The sequence below is a fragment of the Cucurbita pepo genome, chromosome LG20 (genome assembly GCF_002806865.2).
Source record: "Cucurbita pepo subsp. pepo cultivar mu-cu-16 chromosome LG20, ASM280686v2, whole genome shotgun sequence".
Taxonomy (NCBI): domain Eukaryota; kingdom Viridiplantae; phylum Streptophyta; class Magnoliopsida; order Cucurbitales; family Cucurbitaceae; genus Cucurbita; species Cucurbita pepo.
The window spans coordinates 3,332,252-3,359,430 of NC_036657.1; the positions used below are offsets into that span (position 1 = coordinate 3,332,252).

A 27,179-nucleotide genomic window follows, 5' to 3' on the forward strand; every position below is an offset into this window, starting at 1 on the left:
TCCTCAAACCAATGTTTTTACTCCAATATTTTTAAAATCAAATTTTGTCTAATATAACAGCCCGACCCTACCATTACTAGATATTATCCGCTTTAGTCCGTTATGTATCTTCACAATTTTAAAACGCTTTTATTAGGGAGAAGTTTCCACACCCTTCTAAGAAATGCTTCCTTGCGTCCTCACTAGCACATCACCCCGTGTTCAGCTATGATATCATTTGTAACAGCCTAAGCCCACCGCTAGCAGATATTGTCTGCTTTAGCCCGTTACGTATTGTCATCAACCTCAAGATTGTAACACGTGTTCATTAGGGAGATACGTGAAAGCTTATTAAATACTAAAGGATTCGGGAGTTCGTAATTGTTACGTAACCAACTATATTATCATGTGTATCTAAAAGATCCTATATTGAATGCATGGTAGATACCAATATAATTTCTTCCTTTTTCTATTTCTTAAAAAATAAATTTAGAATTACTTGATAATAAATCTATTTAAAAAAAAAAAAGAAAAAGAATTTCTTCTTTTATATATATATATTTGTGAATTAAAAATGTTGAGTCAATTTTTAAAAATTATTTATGAATTGATGACATAGATAAATAATTATTTAATACCAAATAATAATAATAATAATAATAAAATGTCAAAATGGAGATTATAAATGGTATAATGTTTAATCAATGGATTATTTTAACTATAAAAATGTGTGACACACTTGAGACAATGTATTGATTAAATTTTGGATGAAATCATATAAAGTGAAATATCTTTGATAAAATCTAAGTGGCCCCATTTTTTAAATGCTTTCGCATCTCATTCATACATTCTTATAAATCCAAACATTAAATTCATATTGGGTCAGTACGAGAGTGTATGACCGTTCACCAAAATCGTGACTCCACCGAATTAAAATGCCCCAAAATGTACTATAGGGGATATGACTAGTTGTCAACTTCTCCCTAATCGAATGGTTATATACTGATGAAGTCGTTGTTACCTCTGTTTTCAATCTCTCACTAAATCTTGCTTTCAAACTCTTTTCGAAAATTTCTTCACCCCGTTTTCTAAAACCTTATTCTTAAATCAAGGCTAGAGGCTTGAGCATACGTTGTCTGGTCGTAGGCAACGCGCAAATGAATTGGCTTAACTCACTTGTTGGTAAGAAGTGAGTTGGTTGAGTCGGTGACCCGTTACTAACCCAAAACTCAATATTAAACATTCACAAGTTACACCACAATACTGACATTTGTTACAAATATTAAATATTTTTTATTTTTTTAAAATCTTAAAAGTAAGTTACGGTTGGGTTATGAACCCTAATTTTAGATTGGTCGGGTTAAAACCTCTGACCAATCAGTCAAACCGAAATTTCAAATTTTCAAAAAATAATGAAATAAAAAAAAATTAAAGAGATTTGGAATTATTTATTTGACATTGACATTTGTATAATTAAGTAAATGGAGGTAGGAAGGAGCTGTCTATTTCTTCATGATATTCAATACTTTCCTTTTCAAACTTACATCCCTTTCTAATTCAACTAATGTTCTTTACACTCTTTCATGTGTCAATTCATTCATTCTAAGTCAAACATGTTGATCATATTTATTATATGGCGGGATTGATGTACTCGATCATCAATTTTAAAAATAATATTTTTAAATCGGAATTCAAATCCTTAGTCGAGTATGTATTGTCAGGTCAGATCAAGAGCTCTTATTTTTTTTTCTTTAGCGGAAATGAATCTAATAGTTTCGAGAAAAACAGCTGCTTTTAAAGGAGTCACTCTTCCTTGATTACTGTACACACACTTTTTTAGCCTTTTGATGGACTGCCTTATGTCATGGTCGTATTTCTTCAACTGTGTGACGTCATGAGTTTGACACGCTCGTGACAAGCTTTGAGGGAGAATTCAAGTCTCATTCACATTTTTTGTCCGACTTTGTAGCTTTGTCGAACCTTGGGTGATGTTTGCCTTTGCCAGGTGATGTTTGCCTTTGCCAACAAACGTAACTTGTGCAGAATCTAAGCTTGTTTGGTCATACACACCTCTCGTGCGTGCATGTTCAATTGTTTGTGATTCTAGTCGACTTGCCTTTACACTGGGCCAAGTCATCCAATTTGACCTTGTCTTTGATCTTGGCCAAGGTCTCTCGTAAGCAACGTTACATCTCATCGTCGTCTTAGTTCCCAACAACACAACCCATGCATCGTAATGTCATCCCATGTCTTGGGACAACTCGACCATCTTGGTTTGCTTGAACACATCCGTTGGAAACTGGCCAATGTGTCAATCATTTCATCGGGACATCTCAAACATTCATCCATTTGGGTTCTTATCAGGCATTGGACTCTCATGTATCCATACTAAACCACTTACGACATCAATTTCAGATAGCAAGTGCATATTCTAACCTCCGACACATGGGCTGAGCACAATACCAGCACACTTTTGTCATCTGATATTGTCCTTAAAAAACCCTTTCAAAAGAATACGTCTGAGACGCTTGTCCCGTGACATTCGCTCACGCTGTAACATACGTATGTGTCATAAGATAGCTCGTTTAAGTCATAGGGCACATGGGTGGAGAAAAGTTGACATCATACCTCCCTATAATACATTTCGAGGCATTCACAATCCTTTAGTATGATGAATGAGTGGAAAGATCTTTATCGAAGTCGAGAGTATACTTGGATTGAGTTAGGTTGGGCCGAAGGAATTTTTAGACCAACCCAAAAGTTCGAGTTGGTTTGATTGGTAACCGACTCCCAATTTTCGAGTTAGGTTGTTGGATTTTTCAAGCTTTAGGATGGTTGGGTTCAATGTACACCCGTAAAACAAGCGGTGGTTAACCAAACTAAATGAAAAAAAATTGAAGGATTAGGTTTATTTATAATTTAGAGATTAAAAGTATTTAATTGAAAACAAGCCTTTTTTAACCAAACTAAAAATAATAATAATTGAAGGATTATATTTATTTATAATTTAGAGATTAAAATATTTAATTGAAATGAAAATAATACAAAATTTGAAATCTGTTTTATTTAAAGAGTATTTTAATTATAGCAGAATGGATGACCCATCTCTCAAAATAACAGGCCCATGGTTATCATGGACCGTCCGGCCCAATTGAAATTTGGATATTCTCAGCCCATCATTGCAAAAACAATTAATTAATACATAAAAATGAGTTTGATTTCACAACCGTTGAGATTTTAGATAATAATTAATAGTTAATTGAAGGATTAGATCGCACTTTAATGGCAGTGGACTTGGGATTGTGTTGCATTCACTTCTCAGCAACAAGTGAGTTAAGCTTATTCGTTATTGTGTCGCCTACGGTCAAGCGACGTATGCTCGAGGCTCTAGCCCCGGTTCAAGAAAAAAGTTTTAGAAAACGGAAGCAGAGAGATTTCAAAAGTAGTGTTATATGGGAATGTAAGCAAAAAGGCAACAACAACAGGTTACTGCATATAACTATCGGGTAGGGCGATTAGATTTTTTTTCTTAACAAAATACATTTTTTGGTCTCTGAGTTTTGAAATTTGTGTTTATTTAACTATCGAAGTTATAGAAGAGAAACTTTTAGTCCCGTACATAGAGCTCTTGCTTTTTCCTAAAATATGTTAGACATAGGATCGGTCAGAAAATATAATAACATTTTCTTTTTCGCTTAGGGTTAGATGCGTAGTACTTCTTACAAATGGCTCACGCATGCACACATGAATCCAATAGGTGGGCTCGTATACATACCCTTGAGTCTAACTATGAGCTAGCACACATTCCCGTCATCGAAAACCAATGCAAAAGAAAGGAGGAGTGTGTATAATATCATGGTGTATGTTATACGTAACAGGCTAAAGAAGTCATTTATGCCCATCTAACATACAACATGCATGAAATCATGGTTTAGTGAAATGATACACATAATACTTTCATTCTTATCTTGACATGAACGTCCCATGAGACGTTTATACATATTAGGTGTTTAAATGACCTGAGAATTCGACCAACTCGAATTATCCAATCCGAACTTGATTTTTTTTTTTTTTTTTTTTTTTTAAGACTTGAATTGGGTTTAATTTTTAGAAAGGGGAGAACTCCGATTGACATTTTTTTTGTTGGATCGACCCTACCAACCTGAAAATAAGGTTACAACTCAACATATTATTATGAAAATTAAGAATATTTGACGTTAGTAATCGACATATTTTTTTTTGTTGGTTTTAAAAAAACGACGACAATCCTGTTAGACGAACACGACTCTCCACAATGGTATGATATTGTCCATTTTGAGCATAAGCTCTCGTGACTTCCCTTTGAACTTCCCAAAAGGCCTCATACTAATGGAGATAGTATTTCTTGATTATAAACTCATGATCATTTCCGACATGGGACTTTCATCCAACAAACCTAAAAACAGAGGGTTGAGTTGTGAACTTTTATTCAGGTTGCTCAAGTCACCAACTCAACCACGCTGAAATTTCGATTTTATCCAAAAAAATTTCTCCGACCTAACTCAACCTATGTATACGCCTAATTTTTGTTCTTATCGAGCAATATGAACATCCTAATTCAACATCATTGAAAACAAATATTTTAATGCATTTAATTGAATTTGAATCTTGTAGGGAAAAAAAATGGATATTTAATGTCATTGAATTTGAATCTTGATATTGAAAAATGGGTAGCTTTAGGGATACGGGATATGCGTAGGATGAGCTGTGGACCCCCGCGAAGGACGTTCATCTAATTAAATATGCTTTGGATTCACATCTTTTCGGATGATGATATTGGAGACGGAATCTGCATACCGACAGGTTATGATACTTCGATTTGCAGTCACTCTTATCTAAAATTTCTTTGCATAATCAGATCGAATCATCAGATGTGATCCGCCAGTGATCAAAATTGTTCCGTTTCGACTCTGATTTCTTCGCTTTAATCTTTTCTCTTCATTCTGTTTCTGTGGATTTCGTTTCTTTTCCACTGCTGAATCTTTGATTTGCCTGTTTCGTTTTTGCGGCATACAGAAATGATTCGTGCATTTGCTGAACTTGTTTGTTCGTTTTTTCTTTAGATGAATACGTTATAATGATTCTATTGCGTAGGCCTGAAATCCATTTTCGGAAAGAATTGTTTTCTTTTGGTGTCTCTGTTCTCTTAATTGCGCCCTCCATTCCCGTTTCTTCAGGCTTCAATCCCTAATATCTAAGGGGAGAATGAGTAATCTATCAGCGGATTTCAGGAGGCATGAATCAGGTATGCATACTGAAGTCTGTGTGGGTGCGTTTAGAAAGCAGATTTGTGCATGCATATTTCAGGAACTTTATGGCTTGAACTTCCTTGTGCAGCTAAAAGTAGATTGAAAGATTTATTGCTTCAGAAAGATAATCAAGTTTGTGCAGATTGTGGTGCCCCAGATCCTAAATGGGCGTAAGTTTCTGGAACTTCATACTTAAAGGATTAGGAGGATCTTATTGATTGTGATTAAAAGATAATCAAATTTGTGCAGATTGTGATGAATTTGCTTCTATGTATTTATTTCCTATTTGTATGAACATCTGAGGAAGTATCATGTATGTCACTGCCTTTGCAGCTCTGCAAATATTGGTGTGTTTATATGCTTAAAATGTAGTGGCGTGCACAGAAGCCTTGGAACACACATATCAAAGGTATTGCTCACCTTTCCAATGACAAAGATTATGGTTTGCATCTATTTTTACTTTGCATATGTCACTGGTTAAGTATTATAACTACTTGTGAGTTTTCCATGTTGTATAACTAGAAGTGCTTTACTAATTTAGTTGGCTCTGAGGCATTCTTGTGTGCTCTCTAATTATGCTAAAAGTTCGTCGCTGTACTAAAAAAATAAATTTGATTTATGAAAGGGAAAAGAAACTGGTGTCATGTATTCTTGCAGCATATATGGTGCCGAACATGGCACATCATTTTTGCAATTGGTTGCTTTTTCACAAATCAGTCGGTCAATGATGTACTTGTTTGGATATTTGATATTTAAAAAAGAAAGGAAAAATTAGAGGGTTTTACTTCCTTCTCATATTAGAAAACTTTGCTAGAACTTATAATGTCTACCGTTTTATGTTTTGAACTCCGTATCCTTTTGTTTATGCGTTGTGATGGCTATAGAAAAGTTATAGTTCTGAGGACATTATTGGTTTTGGTTTAGGTTTTGTCAATAACATTGGATGAATGGTCTGATGATGAGATTGATGCAATGATAGAGGTTGGAGGAAATGGTTCTGCTAATGCAATATATGAGGCCTTTATCCCTGTTGGATATACGAAGCCTGGACCAAGTGCCAGCCATGAGGATCGTTCAAAGTTCATTCGGTAAGACCCTGACTAGCACTTATTTAGCCTGGAATTGAATGCTTTACATCCACCCTAAGGTAGTTGTCACATTTACATTTTTGGTCACTGAGAAGCTTTCGTGTGTTTATGAATCAAAATTGATAACTAGTAACTGGTCTGTTGTTTCTATGGCCATTTCAGCCATACATTATAACCTCTATGTAATTTTGCTCATCTTAAACTATTTGTGCTTATTTAAGATGCCATTTTCTTTATCATCAGTAGCAATAAATGTTTAGTAAGAAAATTCGGGTCTTGGATGGATAACGAACTCTGTTTTTAATCTCTTTAAAGCAGTAATCTAATAATCAATATTTCACGTAGGTCTAAGTATGAACTTCAAGAATTTTTAAAACCGAGCTTGCGAATTGTATCCAATAACTCCTCAAAGGAACCTGAGGAGCCAAGTTATTTTGAAGAGATTGTTGATAGCTTTCGAAGCTCAAATTCTTCAAAGAAATCAGTAAGTTCAATTGTGTCTTGTATATTACTACATGATTGAATGTTTGAAGCTGTTTCAACCTTAGCAGGGTTATCGATTTTGAATAATATGTTAGTAAAAATACTCCATGCTCACTGCAAAACATTCTGCTTGAAAACATTATTGATTATTCAAAATCTGGAAATGATTTCTAGTTGGGGACTCTTCTAGTACGCTTAACGTCTATTGATCGTAAACTGATTAACTCTCAACTCTTTCTGCTTTTGAGATTAGCCACAAGAAGGCATGGTTGAATTTATGGGATTACTGAAAGTCAAGGTGATCAAAGGCACAAACTTAGCCGTGAGAGATATGAAGTCCAGTGATCCTTTCATTACCTTGACTCTTGGGCAACAGGTTAGTAGTAACTCTCATATTTTCGAAGGTGCATGCTTGTACATTTTCTTAATTGGATTGTTGCAAAGTAAAGGAAGCTGTGAAAATAGTAAGCATTCCGAGTCGGCGTACACCGAACCTGTTAAAATGCTCAAGGATAGAAGGTGGATTGGATTTTGGCAAAGTAAAAGAAGTAATGAAAATAGTAAACTTGTTGATATTGAAAATGATAATGACAATTGGTTTTGCTGCTGATAGACTGCTAAAACAACAGTGATAAAGAGCAACTTGAATCCAGTTTGGAACGAGGAACTCATGTTGTCGGTTCCTCAGGAATACGGACCCTTGAAGTTGGTAAGTTTTTGCAGATTGTTACTAGTAGTTGCACAATCTAATAGAGGATCCAATTTTAGAGCTCGCTTTTATGTAGCATTTTAGAAGTGTTATGCATTTGATTCAACCAACTGAATATGTGCAATGAATTTGAGCCTTATTTTGTGAAGAAATAAGTGTATACTCATTTTTATTCCTTCACTTAATGGTGCATTACAGCAAGTGTTCGATCACGACATAATTTCAGCAAACGACTTAATGGGCGAAGCAGAAATCGACCTCCAGCCGATGATAACATCAGCAATGGCATTTGGAGATGCTAAAATGTTTGAGAATATGCAGATAGGAAAATGGTTGAAGTCAGACGACAATGCCCTGATCGACGACAGTGCTGTCGTCATCGTCGACGGGATGGTGAAACAAGAGATGTCACTCAAGCTCCAAAATGTAGAATCAGGTGAAGTGTACTTAGAACTCGAGTGGATGCCTCTTGATCAGTAGTCACATAAAATGTGGTTTTCATTTTGTTATTGCTTATGTAATAGTATGGCCTAAGTTTCTACGTTGCTACTAAAAAAAGGGGTTATTGATAATGAAATGTTGTAAAATTTGAACCTTGTTTGCATGTATGATCAAACTAGGAAGCTTTCGTATGGTTTTGTTTGATAAACGTATTGATTTGCGTCATGTTCGAACATTTTGTATTGAAAATATTTCGAGTTAGTTTCAGTCGGACTCTAGCTTACTCTTTTAAACTTTTCTTTTATAGGAATTAAATGTTTCATTTATGATATGAAATATTACAAATGAAAAAACTCTATACAATACTCGATGTTATTTATAGCTTCTTTTTAATTTTTCAATCGCTCAATTAAAGATGGTAAACCCTAAACAAAAAAATTGGTAAAAATCGAGACGTTGATCATAATTATAATGGCATGAAGATTGAGGATTTAAATAAAGATTTGTTTTATTATTATTAAAATAAGTTATTTTTTAAGATCAATTTCATGCTATATTTAATGTTTGACTCATAATTAAAACAACGAAAGCGAAATTTAAAAAAAAAAAAAAAAAAAAAAAAAAAAANTTTGACTCATAATTAAAACAACGAAAGCGAAATTAAAAAAAAAAAAAAAAAAAGAAAAAAAATTGCTGCTAATATATATATTTTTGTTAAATTATAAATTCAAGGACCAAATTGCAGCAATTATGGAGATGGAGACAATTATGGAAATTGGAATCTTCAATCTAATGTTCATGTCAACTAAGTACGTGTAATTTAAATTTTATAACTTCTAAATAATACCTTATTAAAATTTAGTTGTTAAATATTGATACAAACAAATAAATAAAATAATCATTAGAACTAAAAATATAAAATAAAAGTGTAGTATTATATATGAAATCAAATTTTATTAAAATTTTAAATCCATTTGAAATCTATTAAATATAAAATTAAAACTTCAAAACCTAGTTTATTAGATAAGAAATAAATTGATATTAATTTTAATTAATTAACTAGCTCAAACGGAAATAATGGTAGCTCACGTTGTCATTAATAAATACATCTAATTATTTTAGGCGTAGCCAACAAAAGTTCACTTGAATCGAGGAGCAACCTGCCCCTTGTCTCTCTCTGCCATACCTCAAATGAAAGCTCAAATTTCAAAGACTGAAGAATATGATCTGATGGCGAAAAGAGAGAGATGAAATGAAAGCTCAAATTTCTAAGACTGAAGAATATGATATGATGTCGAAAAGAGAGAGAGAAGAATATGATATGATGTCGAAAAGAGAGAGAGAGATGGATACTGTTCTCTCGCTTTCTTTGTCTTACTTCTTGTGAAGACTACAAAATCTACTGCTCTGTAATGGTCTTTTTTCTCCTCGAATCAAATTAATTAAATACTCAATATCTCAATAAATGGAATCCATAAATCATCCACAGTTCAACACAATAAATTGTATACGAATTTGAAATTAGCAATAATCTGATATCGAATTCGAAGATCTGTCTAAAATTACACTAACACAGGAACTCTCAACTCAAACATATCAGAGGAAAAATGAAAGGAACAAAAAATAAGATCAGCGACCAGATCTCAGAGCTATGTACATGCAAATTCGTCTTCAAATCACTTGTTAGCAATAATGTTAGTAGTTTCAGAGACAGAGAGCGAGGACGACGATCTATTCTGTTTCCTGAACTTGAAGACGTAAATAAAAGCAGAAGCAATCAGCAAAGAAACGCCTATAACTCCACATACCAGACTCGCCACAAGCAATGCGCCGCGAATGTGGTCTCCGCCGCCTCCATCGCCAGCGGCTCCAGAGCGGTCACGGTGGCTACGATTCCACCACTGCGACGGCAGGCTAGTGTTCATCGCCTTCGGAAGCGCGACATCGGAAGAAGACCAGGAGTTTCCTTTGAAGAAAGATTGCATATCCGGCGAGGAGTTTTCAATAGCGCCAGGGTTTTGGTACTCCAAGCCGTGCTCCGATGGACGCAGGTCCCTAGCATTTGAGCCTCCGGCAAGAAAAATGACGGCAAGCGAGCAATAGATAGCGGCGACTGCAGCAATCCGCGAGGAAATCACCATTTTATGGTATGTGGTGGTGTTGCTGCGATTGATTTTATCCGAGAGAGTGAGGAAAGCGGAGCAATGGCGCCGCTGCTTTTATACGGAAGAGCAAAGCGAAACGACGTCGGATTGAAGGAATAGCTTTTCCCTTTGTCGAGTTGTGTTGGAGATAGCGGAAATTGTGGCCGAGAAACGGCTTCTGCAGAAAGACGACCGCGGTAAAAATAACTAAACCACGGTTAAAACTTAACCTATCCTATTTTAATTAAATTATTTTTTAAATCTTAAAATTAATCCATGCTCTTAGTTTATAATTAAAAAGAAATTATAGTTAATAATAAAAATAATTTCTAACTAAAAAGAAAAGTCATGTTATCAATTTTCACATAAGAAAAAAATAAAGTGGCTACCGTGGTTACAGTCAGTTGGATGAAAGTGTGCCACAGGTTAATTTAGAGAATGGTCAACGGTTAATCGTAAAGGCCTTCTAGGAAAGCTCAAAATAAAGCCATGAGAGCTTATACTTAAAGTGGACAGTATCATACTATTTTAGAGAATCGTGTTCGTCTAACATGGTATCAGAGTCATGTCCTGAACTTAGTCGTGTCAATAGATTAGCAAATTCTCAAATGTCAAACGAAGTCTTGTGAGCCTCGGTTAATTTAAGGAATGGTTATGGATTTATAATCAAATAATACAGTTAATTTAAGGATAGATAATATCATACCAGAGAGTCTGTGTTTATCTAACTGTTACACAAGTTAATTATATTATAGAGAGAAAAATGAAAAGTAATTAATATTTTTATAAATAATAATAAATAAATAAATAAATAAAGGAGGAAAGCCGCCGCTGGATTCGTTGTCTGGAATTGGGCCGTAAAAAAGAGGCTCGTGAAGACGACTGTAGCTCCGTGATTAGGGCTGAACTATTTTTTGTAATTAAATAAAATTTAAAATTAAAATCAATAATTACGGAAACCCGTAATTACCCTTCTATTTTGGCCCCACCATAATTTCTCTCTTTTTTTTAAATTTTTTTTTTTTATTTTCTTGTAGAATTTTCTATTTAGTCCTTCTACTTTTAATGAATTAATATTTTAGTCCTTCGAATTTTAATTTTAATTTTTTTTTTATTTTCGCAAGTTTTAAAATGAATTTGATTTTTAATTAATTTTTAAATGGTTTTTAGGTCGTCTCAATTAACTTTTAAAATGATGATGTCATAATTGATATGTATTTATATTTCGGCAGGATTTTCTTTTTTTTTAATATTCGAAGGAGACGGCTTCAAAAACCCATTTTTTAATATTAGATATCAAATTCAAATTTCAAGGTCCAAAAATGTCCGTTTTTTTTTTCGTCCCAAAAATTTAAAAGATTTTACTTACATTTTCAAACGTCCTCGTTTTTTTATTTTAATTTTGAGATCAATAATATTTAAGACCGAGAATTTGCTCCTCTAACCTTTAAGTTAATATTAAAATAAACTTATAATTATAAATAAAATAATTATAGAAATCTAAACCTTTTGAATACAAGGACCGGTACATCGTGGAAATGCTTTTTTAATGGAATTTTAGCTTTAGTTGATCTGACCAAGAAATCACGGTTTCCTTAGTGGGTCGGAATGCCGAACAACTCAATTTATCGAGTCAATTATCGGTGAATGATGCTCGTTGTAGTCATTTTTGACAAATATCTTAGTAAGAAATTAATAATTGAATGCTATGTCCTTTGCTCATAGGTAATTGTAATTCAATAATAGATTTGGTACCATACATCCTTTTTCTTCTTTTAATTTGGGCCCTCAATTTATTTTTGTGAAAAAAATAAATTAAAGAAAATAATGTTAGTTCTACTTTATGGTGCAATTATAAAATTTAATTATAAACTTTAAAATAAAAAATAAAATAAATGTTAATTAATTATCTGTTTCAATAATCGACATATTTTGAAAATATCTATTTTAATTTGAATATTTTGAAAAAAAAAATATTCTCGATCATTGTCGCTATTATAGTTTGAACGAATTGACGGGATGTAAGTAATATAGCGACGATGAGATGTAGTTAAGGTACATAAATAGGAAAATATTTGCATACTTGTTGGCTAAGCAAGAACTTCAACCATCATTAAATGGTTGACAATTGAAAGAATAATGTAGAAAGAGAGAAAGTAGATATTATTATTTTTTATCTATTTTTTAAAAATAAATAAAATATCTTTAGAGTTATATATATATATATTAATTAGGCATGTTTACACAATATTTTGATAAAGATTTTAGTTTCAATATATTATTTTCTCACAGTTTTTTTTTACTATAAATTATATGTAAATTCTTAATGAAATTCAAATAATATTAAACTATTTATTTTAGCTTTTAAAAATGCTTTTATTTTGAATATATCTTTATAAAGTAGATAAAAGAAACGAAAAAACGATTCATTATCTAATCGGGTGAAGAATGTATCAATTAAAAGTTCAAACTCATAATCATATTTATTTGAATCATAAATTTTCACACGTGAATTATTATTATTTTTTTTAATGATTTATAACTATTTTCACTTAAATCTCTCTAAAATCAACTAAAAATCTTTATATATATATATATATATATTCCATAACTCCACAACAATAGTAAGAAAAATTATGGTGGCCCAAATTTAATAAATTAAAAAAAAAAAAAAAACTATTATTGTAGCTTTTTTTTTTCTCTCTAATTTACCTTAATTATTAATTTTTTAAAAAAGTTTTATATTTATTGGTTAATTTATGAAAGTATTGATATAACTATTGGTTTGAGATTTTAATTGGTTTGCCCATAATGGGTGTAAATTTATTTTTTTTTTTAATTTTTTAATATATTTTTTAAAGATATATTTAAAATCGTAGTCTGAGTTTTAAAAAGGCTTTTTTTTTTCAAATTTATTTTAAAAAATTAAACGAATAAATACTACTTCCATCCACGTGTTTCTTTCCTTCTTTCTTTTATCATCCACTTTTTAAAATATTTTCAAAATCCAAATAGATTATTTTATTACAAAAATAATTATGGAAATATTATTTTCAACATTAATTTTTTAAAACATAAACAATAATCCTAAATAATTACTCACTTTTTCTGAACTGAAAAAAAGGTTGAACAAGGACATTGAGCTGACCACAATAGTCGACAAGTCGATAAGAGAAGAGATGTAAAAGTAACGCGTTCCTCTATTTGCCGACAGATCGAATTCCCTTTTCTTTAGAATGAAGGCAACCTTGTTGGTCTTTAGCTTTTGAAAGAAACCAAATCCAAAACACTATTTTCCCTTCAATCATTATTACAGCTATTTATGAATAGCTGCTATTGGTATCTCCCTTTTTTTTTTTTTTTTTTTTTTTTTTTNCAAATACCTAATTTTTTCGAGTTTGAAAATTGATCTTCTCGGTCCCTACCGAAATGTTCGGTTTAATGTAGCTTTATCGCTATTCTCTTAAGTTTCGATAAATTTATTGGTTCCACTTAAAGATAGGGAGTCCATTCAAGTTTAAGATCAAAATTATAACACTTGTTTAAGTTACTCTTTTTAGGGTCTCGCTCCTAGAGTTCAAGAGTATACACTCTCCTATCATATAGTTCCGTCCCTAGCATCAAAGCTAGCTTCTTTCCCTAGCATCAAAACTAGCTTCTTTCTTCGAGCAAGAGGTCTCTCCAACTTGTAGTTTGTTGCTATCACCTATACAAATGAAGAGAAGAAGGGCTTCCCATTCGAGAGATCTGAGCTCATCAAATTTCACCTAGTCGTGCGAAAAGGAGGAAGGGATGGGTGATCCGAGAATAACAATAGAAGAGGGCTACTAGCCTATTCTTCCTGCCACAAAACTCTTTATTATTATTATTATTATTTTTTTTTTTTTTTATAAACAAAAAGATGAATAGATAGAACTGTGATACATTTCGACATACCGTAAAGAGTAAAGAATTAGGCTCCCGTAAAAACCGATACTATTTGATAAAGGGCAAATTTCTTTTTCCTTCAAGTGAATGGTACCCTAATTTATGAGACGAAGAAGGACTTCCGATGGTACCCTAATTTTGAGAGATCTGATCTCATCAAACTTCACTAAGCCTTCACTAAGCCATGTGAAGGGGAAGGCAAGGATGGGTGATACGGGAACGACAATGACCCCCTCGACGCCTATTTGTTCTTTGAGCTCCGGCCTTAAAAATGAATCAATAGGGTAATATCGAGTAAGAATTATATTACTTGAAAGGGATAAATTTCTTTTTCCCTTAATGAATGCATGCCATAATAATTTATGAGATGACGAGAGACTACCTATAAGAGTATCCACATATCTCTCTCTGAGATTTGATTACATTTCAAGTTGCAAGGGTCATGAGTGATCTGTTGAAGAAAAAGGGCTAAGAATTGGAAGGAGAGAGAGGCAAGAGACGCAAAGAATCAATTTCACTAGTAAAGGATCAAGAAACCAAACAAAAAATTTGAAGGCTAAGGATCATATTGTACTGTACATTACCCAGATGAGGAGAGACACACAGCAGACAAATTCATGATTCAGTACCAATCTCCAGTGTATTGATCCTCTGGTCCACTGTCAGCCCTTCATTTAATTTAAGAAAAAATCCAGAACCCATAAGATTTAATAAGAAAATAACAGACACATAAGCCAGTGATCTCAGAAGGATTGTGAACTCATTGTTTTGGACAAATCAATAGCCTTTTGCAAATTTCATTACCTCTGTGCTCTGTGCTGTTTAACTTTGGTTCCTTAGTTTCCAAATCCATCGCTAATAGATCGCTAATAGGTATTGTTCGCCTCGACCCGTTGGGTATCATCGTTAGTCTCACGATTTTAAAACGTGTTTACTAGGGATAGGTTTTCATATCCTTATAAGGAATGTTTCTTTTCCCTCTCCAACCGATGTGGGATATCACAATCCACTTACCTTGGGAGCCAGCGTCCGGCGTCTAGCTCTGATACAATTTTTAACGACCCAAATCCACCGCTAGTAGATATTGTCCATTTCAGCCCGTTACCTATCATTGTCAGCTTCACGGTTTTAAAACGTGTCTACTAGAGAGAGGTTTCCACACCCTTAGAATGGTTCGTTATCCTCTTTAACCGATGTGGGATATAACATCTACCATACAAGACTTGGTTGATAACAAACTACTAAAGGCTCCGGGGCTTCCGGCAAATCAACAAATCTGGTTGTAACATCAGTTTGATCAGGTAGAATTGAACAAGCAGAGCCTTCGCGTTGAAATTCTGCCTGCTTTCTATTCAATCAACCATTTACAAATGTAACTCAAGAACAGTGAGAAAGCTTCATCTGTCTCAATGAAATGGCATCAACCTTCACTGATGGATATCTCAGTCTGCCTAAAGACAAGGTTAACTTGAATCTTTTAGCAGAAACCAACCATACGTTCACACGACAGGAATCAAATTTGCTTCTCCACATCTCTCCTAAACTCAACCACATGAGATCTAATTTCATTTGCAAGTGGCTCACTGTACAATGGTACTTTATTTGTAAAGTCAGTATACAAAAATTCATATTCATGTAGGAACATCCAGCAAGTTGAGTATCCCAGGCAGCAATGATCAGACACTACCCAGACACGCAGAAAGCATCTCGTGCTTTCATATTCTGCGTTTAAAGTAGAAAAACATCATATCTGGCATGTGGATCTACTTCTATCTGTTCTTGATGAGGCTGATTGTCTACAAATTTATTTAAATTACCGACAGTACTGTAACTGGAAGGTAGACTTTCGTACTCCATATCAGTTGGTACTATATTTTTACTTTGTCGGAAGGAATTGCTACCTACAACCTCTTCAACAGAATTTAGAGGAGGTGGTGATATGTAGATCGATGCTACCTACAACCTCTCCAGGGCCTCATTCATATCTCGAGGGGTGCATTAGTCTTTCAACTGAGGGACAAGTCAGTGTACTTTAGGAAGCTGGTGAGTATCCAATGTACAAGGGAATTCTTCCCCAGGAGTTTTACCATCCACACGGTTTCCAGTCACAGTTAAATCAACGAGCTCACAACTAGCATTATCAGTAATATTATTAGAAGCTTCCTGACCAGAGGCAGAGTCAATCTCATGCTGATTCGACTCAGACTTGTCCCAAAGTACATTATCCCTCAGAAATTGTGTGTCTTCAGTAGATATTTCCCTATCAGTTCGACATTCCAGGGTTTTTATCATATGGTCCCGAAAAGAACTCCTAGACTCTAGGTTGCTTTCCATACGGATTAGTGCATGCAACTTCTTCTGGACAGACATTGCAAAGGATACAGCATGATCACGTATTAAAGAATCATGAGGTGGACTACGCAGAATGTCAATCAAGGCCTTCTGGTACTGCAATAAGCTCACTGATGGTCTTGTAGTCCCTTTTTTACGGCATATGTTAATAACTTTGCACATATGCTCACATAGATTACCCATTTCTGCCCATCGACAATCACAAAGACCAAACTGCGAACCCGGATTCCAGACAACAAGTTTCCTGTCTCGAGTAATTTGGTCGGTAACTTTTGCAGTACTGCCTTCAAGAATAACATCAGAGTCTGGAATTCTCAATGCTCTGCGCCAGTATGTCAAACCACACATCCACTCATCTTTCCAATACCGAGAAAAACTATTCTTCTCTGAGTACTCATCAAGCCAAAAGTAAGAATGTACCTTTGTACTCAGCTTGTCGACCAACCAGTCTGTACGCTGATAAACAGCAATATCTTTCTCATTCAGCAATCTAACCTTCAACTGGTTGTGGTAAAGCTCCATTGCAGCACATGTTTCGAGGCTGGTCAGTGGGAGGTTTTTCAGTGCAGTAGTCCACATCCCTAAGACCAAAAAGAAAATTCAGACGATGAGAATTCCAATGTGCTCCTAGCCACCATGGTCTAAAATTCACAATTTTCAAACAAACTCCTGCAGTACATTTGTCTCTAGATTGATAATCAATACTTTCTTCAAATAGAAAAGAACGAAAAGATCAAAATCCATGTGCTTGAAATAGTGCTCATGAACAGTGCACTATGACTAAATTAAAATACAAGGGAACTGTGAAAATGCTCAAATTAATAATCAATTTGTGGTCGTCAAAAAGATCTTGGATGACAAAATTACACAGATATCTAATGAGAAAATGATCACTAATATTCAACCTCGGGATAAAATGGTGTTTTAACTAAAACAATAATGATAATTAAAAAAACTCAAAACTGTGCGTTTTGGCTTCGAAAGTCTCGTGAAAACAGCAGTCCCGTACAGTCTTACAGATGGTAGACTGATTATTAGGGTTCNATATAGACCTAGTCTCGGACACCAGGTTGCCTTAAAGTAGTCAATAAAATCTGGATCATCAATTTGATGTTTAATCAGCTGTTCAAATGAATCCACCTTTTCATCACCTTGGCAAACTCTGTCCACTGCTTGCCCAAGTTGTCTTAATATCTCAGCTTGCTTCTCAATTTCTGCACATTTCTTCAATATGTTTTTATGCCATGCATGGCGGACACGCCAAAAGCTTAATAAAACAGAACACTGAAATATCTCCCTGAACAAAATCAAGGGAATACTCTCAAACACCTGACGGTGACATACTTGAATGGAAATAGAAGCAATCTTAAATGCTTCATACTGAAAAGTAGTGAAACTTTCAATTATGTATAATAGCTTGATTTGCATTAATTAAAGCTTTCACACTCACCAATAAAAACAATTTGATCGAATTAATCAATTGAACCTAAAAACACTTTCGAGGTGCAGGAATTTGAACATAAAAAATATTTAGAAGCCACTCCTATTGAGAATCACGAGAAAGATCGATTGCAGCTCTTCAAGTGGATTTATCAATGGTGTGCATTGTTTTATATCCATCAAACAGTTCAGAAAGAGAAGTCACCACATTCTCATAAGTCATAAACAACAAAACTGTAAAAAGACAGTATGAATCTATAAGCATCTCTAACTAAGACAACAAGACAAAAGGAAGAAAAAATTTAGCCTAAAAATTTATAATCATTCTTGAACTATTAAGCAGGTTATCTTTTGATTCTATGCGCCCAGTGATTTAAAGATTTGGGACGAACTTTTCAGATTAGTCAAGTTCTGTTTACAAAAATATCTTTAATTTCTGAACAGAAGAAAGAAATAGAGCAACCTTATTGTTGGTACATCAGCAAGAGGATCATCCACAACAAAGCCAGCCAACTTCCATGACGGATCTTTGGTTTGAACTCTACTATGAAGAGCCCTCATCCACCTATGGGTATCCCCACTAGCAAATCTCGGTGATATAATCCAGGCTACTGGAATTGCGTTGTAGTCTAAATTGAATACTACCAGACTGTGAACTGGAAACTAGACAAAAATGCAGGACATGCATAATTAGCCTCATCTGACATTGAAATTGGATCTTATAATTTAACAAGTTTGAAAGAACTAGGATACAAGAATTGACTGATATACCTTCAACTTGTTTGTTCCAAACCTGGAATCTGATGCAAGTAGGCCACGATTGCCAAATCGTATCATTTGTTGCAATTGCCACTCCGTTTGAATTCCCAAAGTAAAGTTGTCCGTATCAGTAAAATCTTCATAAAAGAAAACATTGCTTCGATGGCCTTCAACCCACATGTTGATGCTTACTGCATCATCTTCATCAAGTTCATGAGTGGAACGCCTAATGCTTCTCTCCTGTCTTCTTACGTACCTATGGGTTAAAAGGTCATCACGGTTGGATGGACCACCCTGTTTCTCCACCAATTCATTATGTCTCTGCATAATGGTCTCCACAGAAACACCAACATATAGAAGCGACAATACACGTAGGCGAAGATCTTCAGAGATGTATGGTGCAAACATAGCACGAGTACCCTCAGCCTTCTTGTCTTGAGGACCATGACATGGCAACCCCGTCTTATCAACATGCTTATCTTCATTATATAAGATCAGTGCAATAGACGGTTCAGCCATTAAGCGTTTGACAATAAAGTGGCAGGTGCAACCCCTCTTAGTGTTTGGCCGCCCAGCATTTTTCTTCTTCGGTATAGAAGTATTTCTACTGGGTCGTATGTCTCCCCCCATCCTATGGTCATCAGGACCAAACGAACACCAATACCTATATATTCATCAACATAACTAAACTTTTTAAATTTGAAGAAACAGCAAAAAGAGCTAGCTGAAAACATCCATACATAATATACATATGGGACTTACAAAATGTATTCCAACACACCATCAACCTTTGCCTTGAACGGTGCTTCCAATGCTCGACGTCGCCTTGTTTCAACATAAAATCTGGTTGGACATTCTTTATTTGAAGATTCACCATGAACAAAATCATCAACTCTAGCAAAAGGGATTACAGCAACTCTATCCATGTTGTTACGCCATCCTTCAACCTTTGACCACACAAGATCAGAAGATGAAAATTCCAAGGTTGGAGGATTCTGTACTGGAAGAGAAAAAATTTCGTCCCATCTGGCCATCTAAAAATGAGACAAAGAAATTGCATGAGTCAATAATTTAAGAAGCGGAACATGAAACACATGTTAAACGACTCACATTTATAGAAAACCATAAACAAATTCTCTCTCAGCACAACAAATCAACATAAAAAAAAATTCAAATCAAACAAGAAACCGTCGGCAGGCACAGAGATATACATTATCTAATAAACTTATCAACGCATTGCAATATCGCAATCAAATTACCAAAATCCAAATGTCAGAAAAAATGAACATAATCTTGTATCCCTCTCTTCTTGTTAACTCTGCACTAGATATTACAACTTACCCATTTATACGAAAAACAATAAGAACGTCAGATTTTATTGAACAGGGGGAAGAATCATAAAGCAGAAACATCTGAGAACCCAGAATCTCTTATCATTCTCTCTAAAGATTTAAAAAAAATCAAAGAGGGTTATCTGCAGAACAAAAAGAAGCACCACGGACTTAGCGTTATCTGCAGACCCGAATTTAACCGGCCTGTAAGCAAGCAGAGATAGAAGACAACAAAAATGAAGACTCTACGCAGACAAAAAGAACCAATCCAAATTTACAAAAGAAAAACAGTTCATCACTACAAAGGACTTAACCATGCAACTAATTGCAATCAAACAAACTCAAAGTAGAATGAAAAGTTTAAACAAGAGATCAGAGCCTCGCGAAATGTCTTATCAGAAAACCGAAGACCTCGCAACTTGATGTGTATATCTCGTTGCACACTTCACCGGACGAATGAAACTCGCCCTATGTAGCCATCCTTCCCACTCAATAGCCGTCGGCGAACGCAACTCACTGTTCTCCGACTACCGGAAAACCAAACAGGATTCCTGAAATAGTCATGGAAATCGAGATTGATGTCGGATATAATCCGGGAGAATGGTGGAGGCGAAGAGCTTAAAGCTTTGGTTCTCGGCGAGAGACGAAGGGAACAGAGAAGAAACAGCCACCGGAGGCGGTGAGGCTAGAGAAGGTCATCTAACCCAATGCCAATTTTTAAAAAATAAAAAATCATAATTTTAAGTCAAATAAAAAAAAATAAAAATAAAAAACGCAAAATTATATTGGGCTTCATTTTTTTTTTTTTTTTTAATTTTGGTATAATTTATTTTGTGAGTTTGGGCTGATAAAAATAAAATAGTAATCCAATAATAAAGTAAGTGATTGGAAATTTTAATTTTAGGCACATGGTTATCATTTTATATTTTGTTATTTTTTTTTTATTATTAATTTTCAAATCTTTTTATATATTTTTGCATAATTAATTGGAAATTAATTTTTTAACAAATTAAAATAGAATGATCATGGTTGATTAAAAGTTGCTAATTTAGAGAATGATCATGGTTGATAATCAATGAATAATATCTCTATTGTTATGAGGCCTTTTGGGAAGCACAAAGCAAAGTCGTTAGACCTTTTGAGAAGCTCAAAGGAAAGTCATGAGAGAAGCTCAAAGTGGACAATATCATATCATTGTAGAGAGTCGAGTTTATCTAATATGGTATCAGAGCCATGCCCTAAACTTAGTATTGTGAACCTTGAAGGCCTAGTAAAAAAGAAGTCAAGCCTCGATTAAGAGGAGACAATTTGGGGAAGCCCAGAGCAAAGCCATCAAAGTGGACAATATCATATCATTGTGGAGAGTCGTGTTCTAACACGGTATCAGTGTGAGCCTCAAAGGCGTAGTAAAAGATGACTAAGACTCCAAAAGAAAAAGAGTTGAACCTCGATTAAGTGGAGATGTTGGATGAAAAGTCCCACATTGATGCTCAAAGAAAAGAAAAATACATGCATAAACTTCATGTGTAACATAAGATGTCGACCTAACGTTAACATCATTGCATAAACTTGAACAAACGGTACTTTCATCTCCACATACCAACATTTTTCATGCATATCTATATTTTGATAGAACTCATTTTTTCGAAAAATTAAATGTTATCAAACAAGATCTAAAAAGAACGAACTGGAATTTACAACTACGAAATCACTCCTAAAAGAACATGAAATGAGACTAGCATTTCGCTCATTCTTCATAAATAAACATAATTACTGAAAGAATCCTCAAGATTTAATATGAGTATTATATAAACATAGAAAACTGTACATCATAACATGTTTATTCATCGATACACAAATATATAAATGTCATTAATATTACATCCAAGTAACTTATAGAACTATGCAGTACACAGAATTCTGCATGTGTATCTCTCATAAGTTCATTAGACAAAAAGGAAAATTTAGCTGAGTTCATACACACAAATTTACATAGAATCAGAAGCATTCCACAACGGCTTATGAAATAGCAGAGAATCAGAAAGAAACTTTACCTGCAACGTCACAGCAGAATTGCTTCACGCCCTGAAATTCTGCATCGTCGAGGGAAGCAGCAGCAGCGATCCGATCGAGCAGGGCATCTTCAGTTGCCTGATCAAATTCAGACCTTGATTTGAACAAGAAGTAACCCCAACATTCCCAAGGTGAAAGAATGGAAGATCTGTCCGACCCTTGCGACTGCATCCATCAATCAATCGATAGCATAATATTGGTTAGATCCGGGGCAAATGAAGCTTGTAGAAGGATTTATATAAACAAAAGACATAGAAGTATACTATGCACAGAAATCCTGGTATCATGTACTAAAAAGAGTGCAAATTTACATAAGAATAAAACAGAAATCATAGGACCAAGTTGATTAAACAAAATGGAACTTATGCTGTATTTTTATCCAATATGTTCAGATGAAACTAAGAGATACCCTGACTGGTTAAAGGCAATGGAGAGGCTCTCTATTTTCCACCATATAGACTTTGGAGCCAAATTTAACATGAAAAATATTGCTTTCAGGTCCAAGGTACAGCACGATTTGAATATTTTGGTAAAGAAAGATACAAAAATTTATATAAATCATAATGAAGAATTATGATTATAGAGGGAAAATGAAAAAAATAAGATCCAATCAGCAAATTCTTTATTTTGCTTCCATTAATGCCAAGTCTTCATACTCGAGCCTTTTGCAGACACTACAAATTTATGTATCTTGGGTAAATATGTACCAGATTGAAAAGCAAAATGTTGAACATAGAAAAGTTCTTTCATATTTCTCAATGAAAGCTCGGTTTCTTATAAAAACAAATAACAAAAGATCATTATTATTTGTATAAGGAGTCCAGAATAAGATAATGGAAATAGTTATTAGAATGTTTTCCAAGACAAAATACATACCATTTTCAGATTGAGTATATACATTTAAAGCCTACTGACTCCATTTTTTCATCGCTTATTTTCCAATAATGAACAGAACCACTAGCTGCTGAGATCATTGCTCACAATCTCCACAAAAGGAATGTGAACCTATTTTTGGCACCATTATCATTTAAGGGCCAAGATAGATACTAATGACTATTACTATAGTTCTGTACTGCATAGCTCTACCGTAAACCTTAAGAAAACTATGTTTTCTTGCAACAACGTCTAACAAATTTTTATGTTTAATGAAGACAATTCTATACTAAGCATGAGAAGCACAAGGAAACATTTTACCTGAAGAAATAAGAAAATCTTCTTGCCACAATCACGAATCAGCAAATTATACAGGACGCATTTCTCCTGTAAATGAGAACATATCTCTGCAATAACCTGCCCCATTTTCTTCAAGTTGCAGCTGCTCTCGAATAAGAGGGCCTTAACAGGGTAATCTGTGATAGTAGAAACATAAATTTCCCCCAAGCTATCGCTAAAGAAGGTATCAACTGCCATGGCCTCCACAGGTAAAAGGCTGGAAAAGAACAGTGCCTGTTACATTGGGGGAAAACTTATATATTTGAAACAATTTCAAGCTGGATAACGAAAGCAAGAAAGACAAAAAAAGATCCATATAACGGTCTTATTTGCATGGAATAATGTAGAGTTATTGCATATCAATGGGGTGACAACATACACGAATTTCCATTCATCAAAACACCAAATAGCTAACTGTAAGGACAGTTTTTAGTGCTGGTTATCCACTTGGGCATTTATGGCGATTGCCCTGTAGTTAATGCACTACCATTTTTAGACTTTTTGTAAAATGCAAGTGACGGTAAATTCTTTGACTTCTAAATCTTTGGTCTCTAAATCTTCGACATGGGACTCAGAGCACTTTGGCTATTAAAAAAATTAAGACAATCCTATCAAACATAATAGCTCTTACAAAAAAAATAAAAAATCAAAATCAAACATAATCGCAACAGCCATAAATCTGCGGCTTCTCACCTGAAAAAATGGACAAGCAGTCCTGGGAGTAGAACATTCATAGAATAAGCAGAGGGCAAAATTATTAATTTCAACAGCAAGCCTCAAAAGCATTTCCAATTCCAAAGACCTGTCATCCAGGAATTGAAGTGGACCGTCGACAGCACAGGGCAACAAGATAACATGACCATACTCCACAGGAGTTGCCTGGGAAAATGAGAGAGAGAATCAAACTTATGCATATCTTGAAGAAACCATATCAGCACAAGAAAACAACTGGTCAGGTAAACGTTAAAATAATATCAAGCACCCTGCAGTTTGCAGATGATCAAGGGATAATTTATAAAGGCAATGACAGTAATATTGCACCAGAAAGGGATGCCGGCTCATTAATTGCTTTCTACAATTGATGAACTTCACTTCATTCAATACTTTTTTAGAGAAAGGGGAATGAGTAAAAAGAAAAAAGGGGGTTATTAATATGGTTTACCATCATCACAAAGTCAATGCTGCAAGCATAAAAACTTCAGATTTAACAAACAATAATCCAGGGATAGCTTTTTTTTTTTTTTTTTTCCTAAAAAAAAAGGCCAATGAAAGTCCAATTTTGAGTCATACGTTGATCATAACCAGGATGGAACTAGTGGGCACTAGAGAAGCAGAAATAAGCTTGGATTCATTATTTTCACCACGTGAAATGCAAAAGAGTAATTCCTCTTGGCACTTCAACCAATTAGTTTGAAATAGACTTCCGTGATCGCATTTCCTTATCTCTTCATATTGTGACAGAGAAGGGTTGGTCCAGCTCTCATTCAGCTGAGCAAGGAACTTTTTCTGGCCCACGATTGCCTGCAAAAAAATATTGAAACCCACAGGTCTCAGCAGCCTTTCCTCTTCTCCATATTTTGGAGGGCTAGAAGACAGCAGGTTGATTCCAACAATGAGTTAAATGAGGTTTCAATAATAGAAAATGCAGTATACACTACCTTAATTTCAGATAGAGTTACATCATATCTAAAATGGCCTTCAGACAATTTCTCTTCCCACTGCAATGTGGAAGGACCGCTGTTACACAGACGTCCAGAACACCAAGAAATAAAAAGTATATTTAAAGCATAGTAGCATACCTTGGCAAGAAGTATAGACTCCAGTATGGTTTGTTCTTCCAGAGGAACGTCTGAAGGTGCTTGGAGGGAAATGTCATCTAAAGGAGAATTTCTACCAAATTGATAAAGAGGTAATCTAATACCTGAAAGTTATTTTTTATTATCAATAGGCTTCACATGAGCATAAGATTATGCTCATAAACAAATCGTAAAAAATAATGTCAACAAAGTTGAAGGTAGAAATCTTGGTTATCAGTCAAGGATGACAGTTAACTACACTAAACAGACAGTCAAGTTAGAGAACTAACACTTAGCAAGAGATCATCCCTGAAACTCTAATGACGAGAACTCGCCATAGGTAGTGTCTACAATTGATATAACATCAGAACAGGTGATGTACATTCAGCCATGCAGTTCTCTGAGTAATTACTACAAATTAATCTAAAAAATACAACCACCACCTAATCAGAACACCATTACAAATAATCGTAAAAGACAGCCCATATCCTCTAACAACAGATGGAGTGTCTCTGTAACTACTGGGGATTTTTTTTTTTTTTTTTTTTAACTACGTTGATTGAGATCAAGTTGTAAAGCTCAAGTTGTAAAGCTCAAGTTGTAAAGCTAAGGTTGCGCATCCAAACTTAAGTTTCTGCAACCGTTTGGGGGATCTGGAAAGAGATAATTTTATAAGATGGGAAAAGGGAGATAGGGAGGTGGAGAATATGGTGGGCTTCCACACATCAAGATTCCCTACCCAACGAGTTTTAAAAATTACCCTCGTTCTTAATTTCAGCAAAAAGGAGAACTTTTCTGTAACTACCAACGTGAAATGAAAGTGAACAATAATAGTTTTCACAAGAGGGAGGATACGAATTATTCTAACCACACAGCTAAGCTGATAAGAATAACTACCAGAAAAGATAGTATAATTAAAAAACACTGACCGTTCATGCATGACTTCTGAGTTTTTAAAAGCTCATTTTCCGTATATTTTGAGCACAAATTCTCATCCTCGATCTGCTTCGCTTGAACCATTCTTAGAGTGATGTTTAATGGTGATTTCAAACTACCAAACCGTATGCAGTATATTAACTTCTCGGGACAATCCCGTGACAAGGAATGCCGCTGGGTCGAAGGCTTGCCTTAGTAACCACCACCAGCAAGGAAGGTAAGATCTGCTGGGTGCCCACCAGCTGAAGGCAGGGCACCACGCCCACCGTGAAATGAAGGGGATGCAATCAAGAACTTAGGGAAAGCTTGCATGTATTCTTTGTTCCTTCTAATTTTGACACAAGACTCTTGCCTTAAAGCCGTGATTGAGCAGTGAAAGCCAGCCCCTCGGAGGACCAGCCCTTTAAAAGTCTTGGAGTAACTCTGAAGGAGGATTCAGATTTGAAAGAAAATACAGTGAGCAAATTGTATGTCTTGAATTCTCTTGACTTCGCCAGAGCAAGGACAAAATGACAGTGATCTAAGGATCAACGCTTTCAACTAACATGCGTTTCTTTCTGATGCAACAAATCATCATAAAGATTTCAAAAAGGGCTTTGAATTCATTAAACGTGTCTACTATCTTCTAAAAACATCGATGCTTGTCGAAGAAAATGTAAATATATGACAATAGAATCCAAATTAGAAAAGCTAAATTACCCCTTTCGGATAAAAGAAATATAAGGAAGCCTTTACCAGGCAACTGATCCACAAAGCCGTCCAATCAGTTCTCAAATCAGGAAAGAAACACCTGCATGGTTTAAGATCAAAGTTACAAATTGACGAACATCCTGATTGCTAACGAAGATGGCAAGTTCTAATGTCCACGCAGTTAACAAATTAAGGATTAATCGTTACCGCAAAGGAAATGCTTCTGAAATTGAGAGAACCTACCGTGTTCCTTCCGCGATTCCTGCTCGCTCGCTCTCAATCTCCCACTGTGCACAGTAATGGATGAATTAACCATCGACGCGTGTTCTCTGTACAAAACACCCAAATTATCACAATGAGTTCTACACTCTTATGAGCGGTCTGGATCATGCAAGGATGAGAATGGAAAATGGATGGCCATCTCTTTGGTATAAGCTTTTCATCTTAGTGTATTTTCTCACATCCTCATAAATGGATATATATATATATATATATATATATATATATATATATATATATATATATATATAT

At 34.7% G+C, this 27,179-nt stretch overlaps 4 protein-coding genes across 17 annotated transcripts; 1 reads left to right on the forward strand and 3 right to left on the reverse strand.

Moving 5' to 3' along the window:
- The first annotated feature begins 4,724 nt into the window (after positions 1-4,724).
- Positions 4,725-8,255, forward strand: LOC111783437 (ADP-ribosylation factor GTPase-activating protein AGD12-like). The gene is made up of 9 exons (XM_023664365.1): positions 4,725-4,821; positions 5,196-5,263; positions 5,356-5,437; positions 5,601-5,676; positions 6,192-6,355; positions 6,701-6,839; positions 7,092-7,214; positions 7,452-7,547; positions 7,746-8,255. Exons 2-9 carry the CDS (start codon positions 5,224-5,226, stop codon positions 8,025-8,027), a joined length of 1,002 nt encoding a protein of 333 aa, XP_023520133.1. The 5' UTR covers positions 4,725-4,821; positions 5,196-5,223; the 3' UTR covers positions 8,028-8,255.
- A 1,191-nt stretch (positions 8,256-9,446) lies between these two features.
- Positions 9,447-10,264, reverse strand: LOC111783236. The gene has a single exon (XM_023664143.1). It carries the CDS (start codon positions 10,127-10,129, stop codon positions 9,665-9,667), a length of 465 nt encoding a protein of 154 aa, XP_023519911.1. The 5' UTR covers positions 10,130-10,264; the 3' UTR covers positions 9,447-9,664.
- A 3,749-nt stretch (positions 10,265-14,013) lies between these two features.
- Positions 14,014-20,657, reverse strand: LOC111783127. Of its 8 annotated transcripts, none has more exons than XM_023664017.1 (8): positions 20,353-20,657; positions 19,373-19,644; positions 18,623-19,274; positions 18,315-18,514; positions 17,464-17,708; positions 14,644-16,992; positions 14,442-14,527; positions 14,014-14,323 (listed from the first exon to the last, which is right to left on the reverse strand). In XM_023664017.1, the coding sequence occupies exons 2-6, from the start codon at positions 19,642-19,644 to the stop codon at positions 16,082-16,084; spliced, it is 2,280 nt and encodes a 759-aa protein (XP_023519785.1). In that variant the 5' UTR covers positions 20,353-20,657; the 3' UTR covers positions 14,014-14,323; positions 14,442-14,527; positions 14,644-16,081. The 8 variants fall into 8 exon arrangements, with proteins under 8 accessions (XP_023519785.1, XP_023519784.1, XP_023519788.1 ...); XM_023664016.1 differs by having other exon boundaries at positions 14,644-14,727; positions 14,864-16,992; positions 19,373-20,657; XM_023664020.1 differs by having other exon boundaries at positions 14,442-14,510; positions 19,373-20,657.
- Positions 20,658-21,756: 1,099 nt separating this feature from the next.
- On the reverse strand, positions 21,757-27,100 carry LOC111783326 (GDP-L-galactose phosphorylase 1-like). Of its 7 annotated transcripts, none has more exons than XM_023664252.1 (9): positions 26,892-27,100; positions 26,694-26,748; positions 25,952-26,381; positions 25,026-25,147; positions 24,885-24,944; positions 24,517-24,747; positions 23,920-24,105; positions 23,209-23,460; positions 21,757-22,179 (listed from the first exon to the last, which is right to left on the reverse strand). In XM_023664252.1, exons 3-9 carry the CDS (start codon positions 26,040-26,042, stop codon positions 21,979-21,981), a joined length of 1,143 nt encoding a protein of 380 aa, XP_023520020.1. In that variant the 5' UTR covers positions 26,043-26,381; positions 26,694-26,748; positions 26,892-27,100; the 3' UTR covers positions 21,757-21,978. The 7 variants fall into 7 exon arrangements, with proteins under 7 accessions (XP_023520020.1, XP_023520021.1, XP_023520017.1 ...); XM_023664253.1 differs by having other exon boundaries at positions 25,952-26,515; XM_023664249.1 differs by having other exon boundaries at positions 26,658-26,748.
- Positions 27,101-27,179: the final 79 nt, after the last annotated feature.

Excerpts from the sequence above, each read along its gene's own strand:
- LOC111783437 (XM_023664365.1), top strand. The coding sequence starts at position 5,224 with ATGAGTAATCTATCAGCGGATTTCAGGAGGCATGAATCAG. Across the intron at positions 5,264-5,355 it reads TTTCAGGAGGCATGAATCAG|CTAAAAGTAGATTGAAAGAT; the intron begins GTATGCATACTG and ends TTCCTTGTGCAG. Across the intron at positions 6,356-6,700 it reads GATCGTTCAAAGTTCATTCG|GTCTAAGTATGAACTTCAAG; the intron begins GTAAGACCCTGA and ends TATTTCACGTAG.
- LOC111783236 (XM_023664143.1), bottom strand. The coding sequence starts at position 10,129 with ATGGTGATTTCCTCGCGGATTGCTGCAGTCGCCGCTATCTATTGCTCG.
- LOC111783127 (XM_023664017.1), bottom strand. The coding sequence starts at position 19,644 with ATGGCCAGATGGGACGAAATTTTTTCTCTTCCAGTACAGAATCCTCCA. Across the intron at positions 19,275-19,372 it reads GGTGTGTTGGAATACATTTT|GTATTGGTGTTCGTTTGGTC; the intron begins GTAAGTCCCATA and ends ATGAATATATAG. Across the intron at positions 17,709-18,314 it reads GCTGATGTACCAACAATAAG|GGAGATATTTCAGTGTTCTG; the intron begins GTTGCTCTATTT and ends GATTTTGTTCAG.
- LOC111783326 (XM_023664252.1), bottom strand. The coding sequence starts at position 26,042 with ATGGTTCAAGCGAAGCAGATCGAGGATGAGAATTTGTGCTCAAAATAT. Across the intron at positions 24,945-25,025 it reads AGTCTATACTTCTTGCCAAG|TGGGAAGAGAAATTGTCTGA; the intron begins GTATGCTACTAT and ends TCCACATTGCAG. Across the intron at positions 24,748-24,884 it reads TAACTCTATCTGAAATTAAG|GCAATCGTGGGCCAGAAAAA; the intron begins GTAGTGTATACT and ends ATTTTTTTGCAG.